Raw genomic sequence first — 13,574 nt, forward strand, 5'->3', positions numbered from 1 at the left:
GCCGCGCGAGCAGCTGCGGGCATCAGCGGTCCCGCCGGCTCCCGGTTCGCTCAGCAGCCCGGGCCGGCAGCTCCCCCGGCGGCCGCCTCTGCACCACTAGCCAACCTCCACGCCGGGCGGAGGTCATGCCCGCCTGCCCCCGGCGCCCGGGCTGCCCCCTCCTCCTGTAAGCTGAACACCCGGGAGCCGCGCTGGGGAAGGGGCCCCGCGGTGGAGTTGGCACGGGGACTCACCAGGTAGGCGCCCACCGTGCCCTGCGCCAGCATCAGGGCGCACTCGGACACGAGGAAGATCTTGATGTTGGAGAAGCAGGACACCTTCTTTTTCTTCTTCTTGTTTCTCTGCGCCTCGTCCCCCTGCAGCTCGCCGCTCCGGCCGCCGCCCGACGAGCCGCCCGGCTTCTTCCCCTGCATCCTTCCACCGCCGCCGCCGCCGCCGCTTTCCCGCTTGCCCCGGGTGTCGGGGCCGATGCCGGGCGGAGGTGCGCGCGGCGAGGCTGCGTGCTCTCCCCGCCCCGGGCCCGCGGCGGCCACCCCAGTCCTGCCGGGGCTGGAAAGGTGGAAGGCACGGCTCCTCGCAGCCGCCGCCGCCGCGCTCGCCCCCTTCCTCCTCCTCCTCCTCCTCCTCCGCCCTCCCCTCGCCTCCTCCTCCGGCTAGGGCTGTGCCAATCACAGGGGCTCCTCGCGCCGCCCGCCGCCGCCGCCGCCTCGCCGCCGGCGGCTGCCCGCCGTTGCCCTCGCCCAGTTCCCGTCGCCCGCGGGCCGCGCCTGCCCTCGCCTCCTCTTCTTCTACCGCGAGGCCCGGGCCTCGATCGCCGCTGCGCGCCCCCGCCGCGCCGCTCCTCGCCGCCCGTGCGCCCCGGGGCAGGTGCGAGGGTACCGGCCTGGGGCGCCAAGCTCTGCCCCTTGGCCGAGGCTGGAAGCGTCCCGCTGCCCGAAGGACTCGGCAGAGGAGGAGTCCCTGCGGAGTAAGGGAGGGGGTGCCCCAGAGGGAGGAAGGCCGTACCCAGTCCCTAGATGGCGCTGCGGGGCTCGGGGCGCCGCCTTGGACACTGGGTGGTATTGCAGGAGGAACTCCGGCCGTGGAGATGGGGTGCGGAGGCGCCCCCGCGGGGCGGGGACCTAGAGCTCCGGCGTCGGGGCGCTAGACCCGAGGGGAGGAGCGGTTTCTAGGAAGAGAGAGAAGACTGAAGTGCCCAGGAAAGTGTTGGCGCGCTCCCTTCCCCTCCGCCCGGGTATTTCTGGGGACGGATGTTGCGCTCTGGGGCTTGGGGAGGTGCCAGAGGTCAGAGCTGCTCGAGGCTTCTACAGCCTGCTGGCCTCTGCTCCTGCTCTCCTAGGCCTCTGGGTGTGCCTAAAAGGCCCCAGACCAAAAGGAAAGTTCCATTAACCCGTCGGGAGCCGTACACAGTATCAGGTGCCCCCAGCCACGGTGTCTAGGTGGCTGCAGGGTCGCAGCGACCCCAGCAGAGGGCCTTGTGCAGCCCGCCATCTGCCTGGAGGCCATCCTCAAAAATGATGTAGCCGCGCGGTTGGAGCCAGCAGGAAGAGATTAGCCACAGGCCTGCCTTGGTCCCCACCTCCCCCTTAGCTTTGTGGCCCGGGCCACCTTCCTTGGCCTTGGCCTGAATGCCCAGGCCCCGTGGCAGCCGCTCTTTATAATCATTACCAGGAGTTTGTGCCACAAGGCACTACCAACAGGATCTGCTAGTCCGCAGACAGCTTTCGGAAGCTCAGAGAAGCCTGGAAAGGACTGGACAAGTACCAGGAAGCACTCAGCATCTTCCACCTGGTCCAGTGGGGGCTCAACCAATCATTTGAAAAGCCTTTCCTTAATAGTCATGTTTAAGAAAATGATCCACTCTCCTAGGCGCCTGTGTACCAAGGCAGGCTTAAATCTGAAATTGAAGAGTAATTAACACTTTCATAATTTTTGCTTACTCCCAAAGAATTTGAACGAGAACGGATAGTGTAATGGTAGGGGGTGTTGTCTTGCTGTACCATCTAAATATAAACTGCTGCATCCTCCTGTGGTTCCACACATGATCTCACCTAGGCTTGGTGTCCCTTTCAGATGCTCCCCTCCCCTTGTCTGGGCTGTCTTCTATATGAATTGGCTTCCACCACAGAGGTCTTTCTCCATTTTCCCCAATTCCTGTCATTATCGGCTATACCATTCCCCAAGAGTTTATCACCTTACTGCAGCCCCTCCCTTACTCCCTACACCTTCCCCTCACTCACAGCCAACTTTTCTATGGGATCTTTCCTCTTATGCCCTTGGTCCTCTCCATCACTCTGGCATCATGAGAGCGCCTCATCACTTTTTCCTGAGAAGACCCTTGATGAGCTAGCTCCCTTCCCTGCCTCCAAAACTGTGAGCTACAAAGCTGAGCTAAGACTGTTCACTTGTTTCTGAACAGTGGTCCTGTCGCTATTGAAATAGCTTCCAAAGTGCGTTATAGTCTTCGAGTCTTATTTACATACTTTGTTATAACAAGAGCTAATGTTTGTTGTGTGCTGACTCTGGCCAAGCACCGTTTGTTCTAAGTGCTTCACCCACATTTACAACTTAACCCATACAACCATCCTCTAAACTAGACACTCTTATTAGCCCTGTTTTACAAATAAGAAACCAGGCCCAAACATGTTAACTAAACTTACCAATGTCACACATATCCAGTAAATGGCAGGGCCAGCCTTTGAAACCAAGGTATCTGCTATCACAGCCCCAGTTCTGAACTCCCTATATATTATCTTGCTTATCACCCAGCGGTCTGTCTCTTGGGGAGGATGGGACTCATATTGTTCCTATTTTATAAATGGAGACTCAGAGATGTAGAATGACTAGCCCGGTGTCACACAGCTCAAAAGGGACAGGACCTGGATGCAAGTCCAGCTCTCTTTGTCTATACTACATTGCCTCAGGTACAGACCAAAAGGGGAACAAGCTTTTCTCAGCTTCAACCATTTATTTCACGTAAAATTCAACTGTCTTTAGAGAACTCAAACCCTTTTGCTGTCGGAGAGAGGATTCTGGATTAGGGTTGTAGATTCCTCCTATAATTTATGGTACACAGCCATGAAAATAATTCAGTGCCTGAAGCCATAAGAATAATCAAGGTCGGCCTGAAGGCAACCAGGCATTAGCCTCATGACAGTCAGAAAGAAGGAATTTAACAGGTTCAATTCTCTTCCTTCCTGCTCGTCCTTTGTTTACCTGTACATGAGGGTTCCAGGAATAACGAGCTGGGTTTACAAGGCAGCAGGTGCTTCTGCCTGGCTCCTCTCCTGTGCAGACAGAGGCAGCAGCAGCAGAAAAATAGTAACTGTCTTCATATCTGTACAACACGTGACTGCTGATAGAGTGCTCTGATGTCCTGTGTCTCACTCAAATCTCACAACAGGGAGAGCAGATCTTATTAACCCCATTTTACTCATATATAAAGAGCAAAAAAACAAAAACAAAAAAAAATAATAAATAAATAAATAAAGAGCAGCAAGTGGCTTTTGGAGGTCACAGCTAGCTAGTGTCAGGAATTAAAACCTGCATTTTCCACCCCAAACTGGGGGAGCACCTAGGAGAAGGAGGAAGGAGATGAAGAAAGAGTTTAGGCCTCCCATGATCTGGGTGCCCCCTCCAACCAGTCTGAAATGGACAGTTGACGATCATGTGATGAGCAAGGCCAACACGAGCTTAAACCCCACCCACAACTGGGTGACCTTGAATGTTGCCTTGGAGAATTGGTTTAGCCACCATTTCTAGGCTGGAACCTTTTTCATTCCTCTATCCCTCTAGTGGTGGACGATGGGTTTAGAACTGGTCAGTATGAATGACTGTAGAACCCTTGGGATTATTTTAGTCTCTCAACTACTTTTCTGGGCTAGGTGACTTTTCTAAGTTAGATGAAAATATTGCTAACTGAGGCTCTGGTTCCATGAGCCCTTACTTTGCTGACTATTAGAAGTATTCCAAACATTGAGATGCTGCAATGTACTCAGGAAATCTGAAGCATAAAGAAGATTGGGTGACATGGGAAGATAAACTGGCTTTTGATCCTAAAATATTAATAAACTCTATGTATATGCTTAGTGATTAAGATTTGGAGAGCTTTCCTCCCTTACTTTAAAAAGGACCATCAATTCGTTTCTGTAGGAGAGAAGTGGGTTAACTTCATGGACGTGGAAAAAAAAAAATGACAATGTCTTCCACTGTTACTGGGCTGTGTCAGGATTTCACAGCAAGCAGCCTCAATGTAATTCCACACAAGGAGAAACTGTTGTCCAAGTAATTCACATGAACCATCTTTTGCCAGCTTCCGTTTTGTTCACAGGCAAATACAAAGTTGAAAAATAAATGCAAAGAATGATTTCTGATTGTCACTGGAGTGCAAAATAGATGCTTAGATCCTCACCCTATGGATGGATTTTTCTTTTCTTTTTCTGAAAATACACCAATCATGTATTGTGTTCAACCAAGGATAGAATTGGGGCTGGGCTAACTTCTCTGGCTTGAAACTAATATTTGGGCTGAGTTGAAGCTTATTTCCTCTTCCTCAGGGTTTTTCTTCCCCCCGCCCACCTCCACTTTCCAATTAGCCTGATCCATATGCCTTTCTACCATATAGCTTGCATTTGCTGCTTTCTATAATCTTAGTTCTATATTTTTAATTATATGTCTTAATTTGAATATATCCTAAAACTCAGCAAAGAAGTTAAAAGGATAAACATCAATTTGGATGCAATTTAAAAAAGGATGAATCCAAAATCCAAGTGGAGAAACAGAAGGAAAAGAACTAATGAAAATTGAAGAATAGGTATGAGAAAACTTGGTTTTTAGAAATGTGTTATATTTATGGGAAATGAGTTTTGAGATAAAGGAGAAGGAGTAAGACAAACACGTACCAATATTAGTGTATTTGGGTAGCTCATCATTTGCTACAGTCTATTGATATTTATGTAAATAGAATGTGTTTATCCAAATAGACTGCTAGCTTCTTAAGGGTAGAGAGAGTATCTTACTTTAAAAATAAAGGAGCATTTGTCCTGCTCAGGGTCTAACAGGCCTCCTGCCAAGAAGCTTGGTACTTCTGATTAGGACAGGAAAACGACCCAGAAGGGGTCCAGGTTCATAGAAAACTTCCTTCCAGGCACTTTCCCCAGGGACCCACTTCTCCACCCCAGCAGCAACTGTGCACACCCTTCTTGCAGCAGGCCTTGTCCCCGTCAGCCCCTTTCACTGACATCATGCTTTTACTTTTCTCTCTCAGAAAAAGGGAAGATCCCAGCTTTGCTCCCAGTCTCTGAAAAATGCACTCCAACCTTTGTATTTTAAGGATGGGTACTGACAGCAACTGTGGGCACATGAAATTAGCCAGCACTGAAAGTGTTTGGGGGGCCCCAGAGCATCTCCAGCCAAGGAAGGTGGAGACTTAGAGGTTAATATCATGTCAAGAGTTTCATGGGTTCCAAGCCTGGCAGAAAGTGGCCATAGCTGTCCGCCTTCCTGAGGGGAAGTGGGCTCCAGGCCTGTGTACCCTCGGCAGGCACGGTGCAATGAATGCATTAACTCTCTGATTGATCTAAAAGATAAGGAGTTCCTGGAGAGTATATATGAAGACAATGGAAGAAAATCCACAAGGTGCATTGTGCCACTGAACCCTAAATCAAGTGTACGGTAAGTCCCCTACATATGAACCCTCAAGTTGCAGACTTTCAAAGATGCAAATGTGCCTTCATATGTGCCTTCACATGTCTGATCACATAAGGTGTGAGTGAAGTTGCCCCTCGTCTCCTATTGCTGACGGTCCTTCAGCTCTATCATCTCCCACCTCCTCTCCCACCTCCAATCAGTAACTCTTCTTGCCTATTCACTTGATGCCAGCCCTGTATGCCAGCTGTTGTACTGTACGACTGTACTTTTCCAGGTACTGTAGTGTAAGACTTAAAATGTTCTCTTTACTTTTTGTGCTTGTTTGTTTTTTTACGTATTATCTGTGTGAAAAGTATTATAAACCTATTTCAGTACAGTACTATACAGCCGATTGTGTTAGTTGGGTACCTAGGCTAACTTGGTTGGACTTGCGAACAGATTGGACTTACGAACGCACTCTCAGAATGGAACTTGTTCATATGTATAAAGGGTTCCTGGAGAGTGTATACGAAGACCATGAAAGAAAATCCACAAGGTGCAGCATGCCACTGAATCTAGAGTATGAGTAATAGAGAAATCATATACAGAGGAGAGGGAAGGAGAACCCCTGCTCAGGTTATGGCCCTCCCCGTATACCGCCTTCCAGCTCCTGCAGGCCTTCTCCTTCCCTATGGAATGACAGCTAAGGGCGTCTGAGGGTGTGACACGCTGAACAAGAAGGCTATCCAGTCTCTGTCTGCCTGTTGTGGGCTGATTGGTGCCCCGCTCCCCAAAATTTGTATGTTGAAGTCCTAACCTTCACTACCTCAAAATGTGACTGTATTTGGAGACAGGGCCATTGAAGAGGTGATTAAAGTACAGTGAAATCATATAGGTGGGCCCGAATCCAAGAAGGCTAGTGTCTTTATAAGAAGAGGAGATAAGGACACAGAAAACACAGACAGAGGGGCAGCACCTGCAGGTCAAGGAGAGAGGCCTCAGAAGAAACCAAACCTGCTGATGCCTTGATCTCAGATCTTCCAGCTTCCAGAGTTGGGAGGAAATAAATTTCTGTTGTTAAGCAACCCAGTCTGTGATATTTTGTTATGGCAGCCCTAGCAAGCTAATAAAATACCTTAACACTATCCCCAGCCCTTCACACTTACCCTGTACTGGCCATTAACTAAGTGTGGTTCCTTGGGCTCACCACGGTTTCTCCTCCTCGAAATTTTTGCACCTGTTCTTTCCTCTGCCCTTACCTCCCCTTTCTTCAGCTGGCTTACACCTACTAGTACCTTAAGATCCACCTAAAGTGTCACCTCCTCCAAGAAAGCTTTAAATACCCTCCCCCTACTGCCCTCCCAACTCCCTCACTGCCTCCCTACCACTACATCCCCTTACCACCTAGGCCAGCCTCTGCCCTAGCATTTCTCCCACTGTTGAGGACACTCACTGCACTTCTCCCTGTCTAGACTGATTAGTGTGTTTCATCTCCATTTTTCTGCCCCCCGCAAGAGCCAGGACCAGAGTGGTCAGTAACTAGTATTGGGAAGAGAAAAAATGAGTGAGAACACAAGAAAAAGTAACGTTTCCCCACCTGATGCTTCTAGCTGAATTTGAAAAGGAAGTGGGACAGATAAGATGTGGATTCACATAAACCAAAACTAAAGTTGTGGGATTGGAATCTGATTTTGAAGATCAGAACCAAAATTGCAGAAAACCCAAACAAATGATATAGAATCAAGCTAGAGAAGTTTTCTCTCAATGTAGAGAAAAGAAACAAAGATTACAAAAAAGATGAGAGAAAAGATGGGTGATTTGGTAGATCAAAAGTAAAGACTTAATATGTGGATAAGAAGGATCCCCTCAAGGAAGATATAACCAGAATAAATGATGTTGCTACAATATTGAAGAAAAATAATGGAAGAAAAATTTTCAAGCTGAAAAAAGAGGTAGAATGCACAATTTAAAATAGCGTACCATTCCAGGCAAAATTTGCCTGAAGAAAGATGCACAGTTCGATAAAATCTAGCAAATTTGTTTGAACATAAAGAATTTTTTAAAAAAATTCTATAAATATCCAGACAAAACCTTAAAGTCGCTTAACATCAAATGAAAACAGGCTGATATGAGAATGTATCACATGACCGAATGCCAGATGAAAATGGAGCAAAGTCTAAATGGTACTAAGAGAAAGTGCTTATGACTCAAGCTGAAATGTTAATTAATTTGCAAAGAAAAGAAAAAAGACATTCTTAGTTATTCTAATCAGGAACTCAAAAAAGATACCACCCATGCACTTTTCTTGAAAAGTTTATGGAAAGACAGGTTCGAATGGAACAACATATTAATTAAAGACAAAAACTAAAGAATAGCAAAAGTGGGTTCAAAAACATTGTGACAGTCTGAGCTAAATGTATAGAATTAAGTTTTTAAAAATTCTGTAAATAGAATATTGGTACGGATGGAAAGTTTTTGTTGTTGTTGTTACTTCTTAAAATAACTAAAAATAAAACTAATAATAAATAGGTTTATAATTCCAAATGATATTGCCAAAGAATGGAGGAAAAACGGGTATGTGGGGAATTAGAAGTGTACTAAATTCCTCATCTTATAGAAGAAGGAATCAAATTATTATATTATTCATGAATTTGATAATTAGAGAAGCTATGTATTCAAGTGTGATTTTGAAAAACCTAATTAGAAGAATTCAAAATAGAATGTATACTTGTAAACATGGGGAAAATAAAAACCAAGAAAAATGGTACTTTGGGAAGAAAACAGAATAACACAGTGGTTCAAATCAAGGTCTTTTGAGTCAGGGAAATCTGGTTTTTGAAAGTGGTTCTAGCATTTACTAATGTTGGTCTGGAAAATTTATTCACCTGCTCAGAGCCTCTCTTTTCCCAAAACTTGAATAACATGTACTTCACAGGGTAGTTGTGGGGATTATAGGAAATCTTTGTCTAAAGAAATTAGTCCAGTGCTTAGCCTAAGCATAAATCAAAAATAAAAATGAGTTGTTGGCACCCAAGCCAGTGGGGACTGGGTCATCCTGAGCTGGGATGGTGCTGAGATGCTGACCAGGTTCCTTGCCCTGCACTCCCAGGAACTGGCCAGAAACTGGATTTCCACTGTGGGCACGTGGGGTGCGGTGGGCACTGTGGGACTGCCGTGGTCCACCGACTGGTGGCTGATTCTGGACTGGGTGACCTACATCTAGGACAAGTTTAAGAAGGATGATTAATTAAACTGATCCCCCCACCACCAGGCCCCTCTGTTATCTGATGGTGCTGCCTCCTTCCATCTGCCTCTGGAACAGCCCACGCTCTCGGGATGGACCTCGAAGTTTAAAAAAAAAAAAAAATCGACATGTTGATTGGTGTTGCTGTGCTTTTTGTCTTCGTTATCACTTACAGTAAAGGATTGAGAACACTTGAATCTCCCTGGTGCCCCACCTCAGGGAAGCTCTCCTAGCCCTGTTTCCTGAGCCCACTCCTCAGTTGTGTCTGATCTTTTAAAAATTTTTTGATTTGGCTCCTGTTCTAGATTTCTGATCGATTGCACAAACTTGACATTTAGAATGTCCCTTTCCTTGTAAGATGAACTTGCCTATGACCAAGTGTGAGTTTGTCTGTTTTCATGCCTGCGGCTGTTTCTCATGTCAGTGTTCAAACTCAGGTCCTCTGAACCCTGCCTGAGCAAAACCCCCAGATATCCCACTGTTTATATGATTATCCAGGATGAGTAGATGGACAGTTATAACAATAAATTTACATGATTTAACCTCGTGTATTAGAATACTAAGACTTCAGGATTGGGTTAAGAAAAAATCCAACTGTGGCCTAATCATAAGAAATATATCCAAAAGAAAGGACACAAATAGATTAAAAATAAAAGAATGAATAAAGATTTACTAGAAAAATAGAAATGAAGTCAAAATAAAGGTATTATTATAAAATTCATACAAGAATGGATACAAGGCCAAAAAATATCAAATGAGTCAATGAGTGCATAAAAATGTGCAGTCTTCAATGATGATATCAAAGGAATATATATTTTATGCAGATATATAAAGCAAAGATATATAAGAAGAAATGGACAGAATACAATTATTTCACGTGAGCCTTTTATAGAAATAAGACAAAGTAGGTACATTTCAAAGGATGTGTACTGTAAATAATTAAAATGTATTTAAAACAAAACCAAGGAAAACAGAAGAAAAGATTTTCTAAAGATAAGAATAGAAAATTGAACAAATTTTTTTTAAATAGAAATAGTAAAGTTCATACACAAATTCAAGAACTGCTTTTTTTTTTAACACAACTCAAGAACACATGAAAAGTAAAGAGAAAAAACAAGATTTCAAAATGAAAAGGAAAAGGAAAATTTTAATAAATATGGAAATATTATTTTAAAACACTATGTTAATAAATTTGATAAACTGAACTAAATGATTATTTGTATGGAAAATTGTACCTGACTCTCAGACTGCTAAAGATGTCTCATTGTCTGAAAATTTCACTAGTGATAACTTTCAGACTTTCACAAAGACAGATAATTTCATATTATATAATATTTCCAATATAAAAACAAAAGCTGAAAATATATAGATTCATTTTATGAAGTCAGTGTAGCACTAATATAAAACTGACAAGGATGGTACAACAAAAGAACAATAAATACTATTATGATTTTGCAATGACATGTTAAATATTCAGTGACATGATGAAAACCAAAAAATAGGCAATGTTATCTTTCTTAATGACATAAATGATTCTAAACTTCATTCAGAGGAATAACAAGTAAAAAAAAAAAGGAAGAACATATTAAAATAGGAAAACTGGGCAATTAGATTAAGGAGGCATGTCTTACAAGGAATTAAAACATATTGCAAGCAACATCAAACAAAGCAGTATAGTACTAGTTCAAGAACCGACAGATAGAGTGATAGAATAGAACACTTGGCCTTGAGATAGACTCTGGTATATATTCCAGCTTAATAAATAAGCACAACAAAAATGGGAGAGTTTATTCATCAAATAGTTGAGAAAATTGATTAATTCAAATTATAGCCTCACCATGCAGCAGCCCAAAACAAAAACAACAATTAAAACAGATGGAATAAAGAACCATACATAGACAAAAATATAAGTGAATAATTATCAGATTTCTGGAGAGGGAAAGACATTTGAAGCATAAAAGCAATAGAAGTAATTACAAAGGAAAATCTAAATCGACTTTACTATTACACAATTAGAACTCCTCTAAATCAAGGAACATCATTCACAACAATAAAGTCACAACTTGGGAAAAGTAATTTAGCAACAGGGCAGAAGGATAATATCATTAAAACATGAAGCACTCTTACAAATCAATAAGTAAAACTCTAATACCCCAAAAGAAATGTGGGCAGAGGATCCACACAGAAATTTTAAAGCAATACAAAACCTAATAAATATTTTTAAATATTCACACTCATAACTAATCAAACAGATACTAATTAAAACAAGATATATATTTTATTCACCCACTAAAATGGCAAAACATTTTTTAAAGAAAATTTTCTGTGGTGGTAAAAGTTTGATAGAAGTTTTCCCTAAAAAATTGCTGGCAGAAGTAAGAATTTGTACAAACTCTGTGGATAGTGATTTGGTGATATTTACCTGGGTACGCAAACTGGCCCCTTCCATTGGTTCAGTAATCCCCTTCCAAACAATGAATGTATCTTAAGAAAATAGAGACACAAAAATAGAAGTACCATGCTTTATTTATATGTTCATTAATAGGTGACTGGCAAAATAACTTTACAATTTCAAGAAAAGACAGTATTCAGCCATTTAAAAATGATCCTTTATAAAACATTATAAAAAGAGGGAAATGCTCTTAATAATAAGTGAGAAAAAGGATTGCAAATTATAGGTGGGATATGACCCAGTTTTTGTTATACACACACACAAACACACATATGATACACATAATACACATATTCAGGACCATGCTCTGGAGTCAGAGTTAGACTACCTGAATTTGAATCACAACTTACCACCTACTAGTTTATGACCAAGGGTAATTTACTTAACCTTTCTAAGCCTCCATTTACCCATCTTTAAGACAATATAACAAAGTACTATAACCATAGTACCTGTCCCAGCATGTTGTTAGGAATACTGGAAGAGTTATCAATGTCAAGTGCCTAGCATTGAGCCTGGCTCATAAATGGCAGATTTTACATTCATATACATTCTTATTTACCATTTTAAAAAATAAAAATGCATTAGGATTACAATTTAAAATTTTTTTTCACTGATATTTTTATTTTATTTATTTTTAACATCTTTATTGGAGTATAATTGCTTTACAATGGTGTGTTAGTTTCTGCTTTATTCACTGATATTTTTTAAATGTATACAGCATTATTTCTGGACCCAAATTGCCTCATTTAATGGGAAACCTCCAGCAAATTGACATTTCTTATGCACTCTGTTCCAGCTCAAAGGCGTAAAATGAAACTTAGCTTGCTGCCAAAACCAGATTCCATCCTGCTAAGGTTATTTTGAATAAGAGATCACATATAAGTCCCTTTATGTTCTCTACATTCTAGCTCTTATCTCTCTAAGCAAGTGTTCTCTCATTCCCTTGTCCAGAGCCCCCTTACTAAGTGTGAAGGGGAGACAGTGTCTTTGGCACAGCCCACAAGGTGGTGTGGCCCTCACTCCCCACCCAACCCACGGATGTAGCCAGAGCAAACTCTTGTAGAGTTCCACATCACTTGAACAAAGGGATCAGCAAATCTGGGTTCGCCAGTCAAGGAGGACCTCCTTGTGAAAAATGTAATAAAACCTGAATTTCTAGAAGGAAATATATTAACCAGATTGAGACAGAGAAAAAGGTGCTTCTGTCCTTTCAATGTTGTCATTAAGGAGACTGTCGGGAGACCAAATGTTTCTTCCTGTACTAAAATGTGTTGGAAGTCAATGGCTGAAAATTGCAGGGACAGATACAGAACTGGTGGCAGAGGAATTATGGACAAAGGGAAATGTGGTGTCCTCCAAAACTGAATTTCAAACAGAGAAAAGTTTTCTAGACGAGTGAAGCCAAGCCTTTCTTTGAATAGCAGAAAATCAACATGCCACCATCCAGAACAATTACTCCTCAGGGGCAAGAAACACTTAGGTACATTTCCCAGCAGCTGAGAAGTCATCTGGGATGAGATTGGAAATCAGTGTGATAAGGGCCATGAGGTACACAGAACAAATGCTCAAAGTCCTCGAATGTCAGTGTGACACAAAGACAAGCACAAAAGCCAATACCATGGCTGGAACTATGAAAGAAACAAGGTTCAAGATGAGGTCATTGGTTGCAGCAATATATTGGAAAGTCAAAGGTTGTCGATAAAACCTCATGATGTGAGTCAAACACAGAGACTTAATTATGTTAATAATATTAGAAAAAAATCAATGTGAACTCAGGATGTTAAAAAGCAACATTTTTCCTGCTAGAAGTGTCTCCAAAGCAGTATCAGTTTGTTCACTGCCTATTCTCACATGAACTCCTAAATGCCCAGATTTGGATTGCTAATATTTCACTGGATGAAACTAGCACTCCTGGTGTGTGCGCGCACACACACACACACACACACACACACACACATACACACACACACACACACACACACACACACAACAGTAGAATGAACCTGGAATACCATATGTTACCAGAAAGCAGAGATGCAAGGGACAGTCTCCCAGTGGCCAAATTGAAATTTGAGCATCAAAAAGGTTATAATAATTGTGATTATTTGAAATATGATGAATTTGTGCAAGGCCATAATTTCATAATGATATTAAGAAAAAGCTTCATGTAAAATATACTAAAGGAAATTAGGATGAGCATAGAAGTTTGACTATAAAGGGACCTGTTTAATTTTTTATTAATTTTTTTTT

The 13,574-nt window shown here is 42.7% G+C and overlaps 1 protein-coding gene and 1 pseudogene across 2 annotated transcripts in view; one reads left to right on the top strand and one right to left on the bottom strand.

The window, feature by feature from the left end:
- SLCO3A1 (solute carrier organic anion transporter family member 3A1) overlaps positions 1–593 on the bottom strand; it is a 321,290-nt gene extending 320,697 nt beyond the window's left edge. The window contains exon 1 of one of the 2 annotated variants that reach the window (XM_007454893.1): positions 234–593. In XM_007454893.1, coding sequence (XP_007454955.1) covers positions 234–413 — 180 coding nt within the window. In that variant the 5' untranslated portion in view covers positions 414–593. The remainder of the gene's footprint in view (positions 1–233) is intronic. The other variant, XM_007454892.1, reaches the window with a different exon arrangement.
- Positions 594–8,704: 8,111 nt separating this feature from the next.
- On the top strand, positions 8,705–8,875 carry LOC103075636 (cytochrome b-c1 complex subunit 10 pseudogene; annotated as a pseudogene).
- Positions 8,876–13,574: the final 4,699 nt, after the last annotated feature.

Source organism: Lipotes vexillifer, unplaced genomic scaffold (assembly GCF_000442215.2).
Source record: "Lipotes vexillifer unplaced genomic scaffold, Lipotes_vexillifer_v1.1 scaffold600, whole genome shotgun sequence".
Taxonomy (NCBI): Eukaryota; Metazoa; Chordata; class Mammalia; order Artiodactyla; family Lipotidae; genus Lipotes; species Lipotes vexillifer.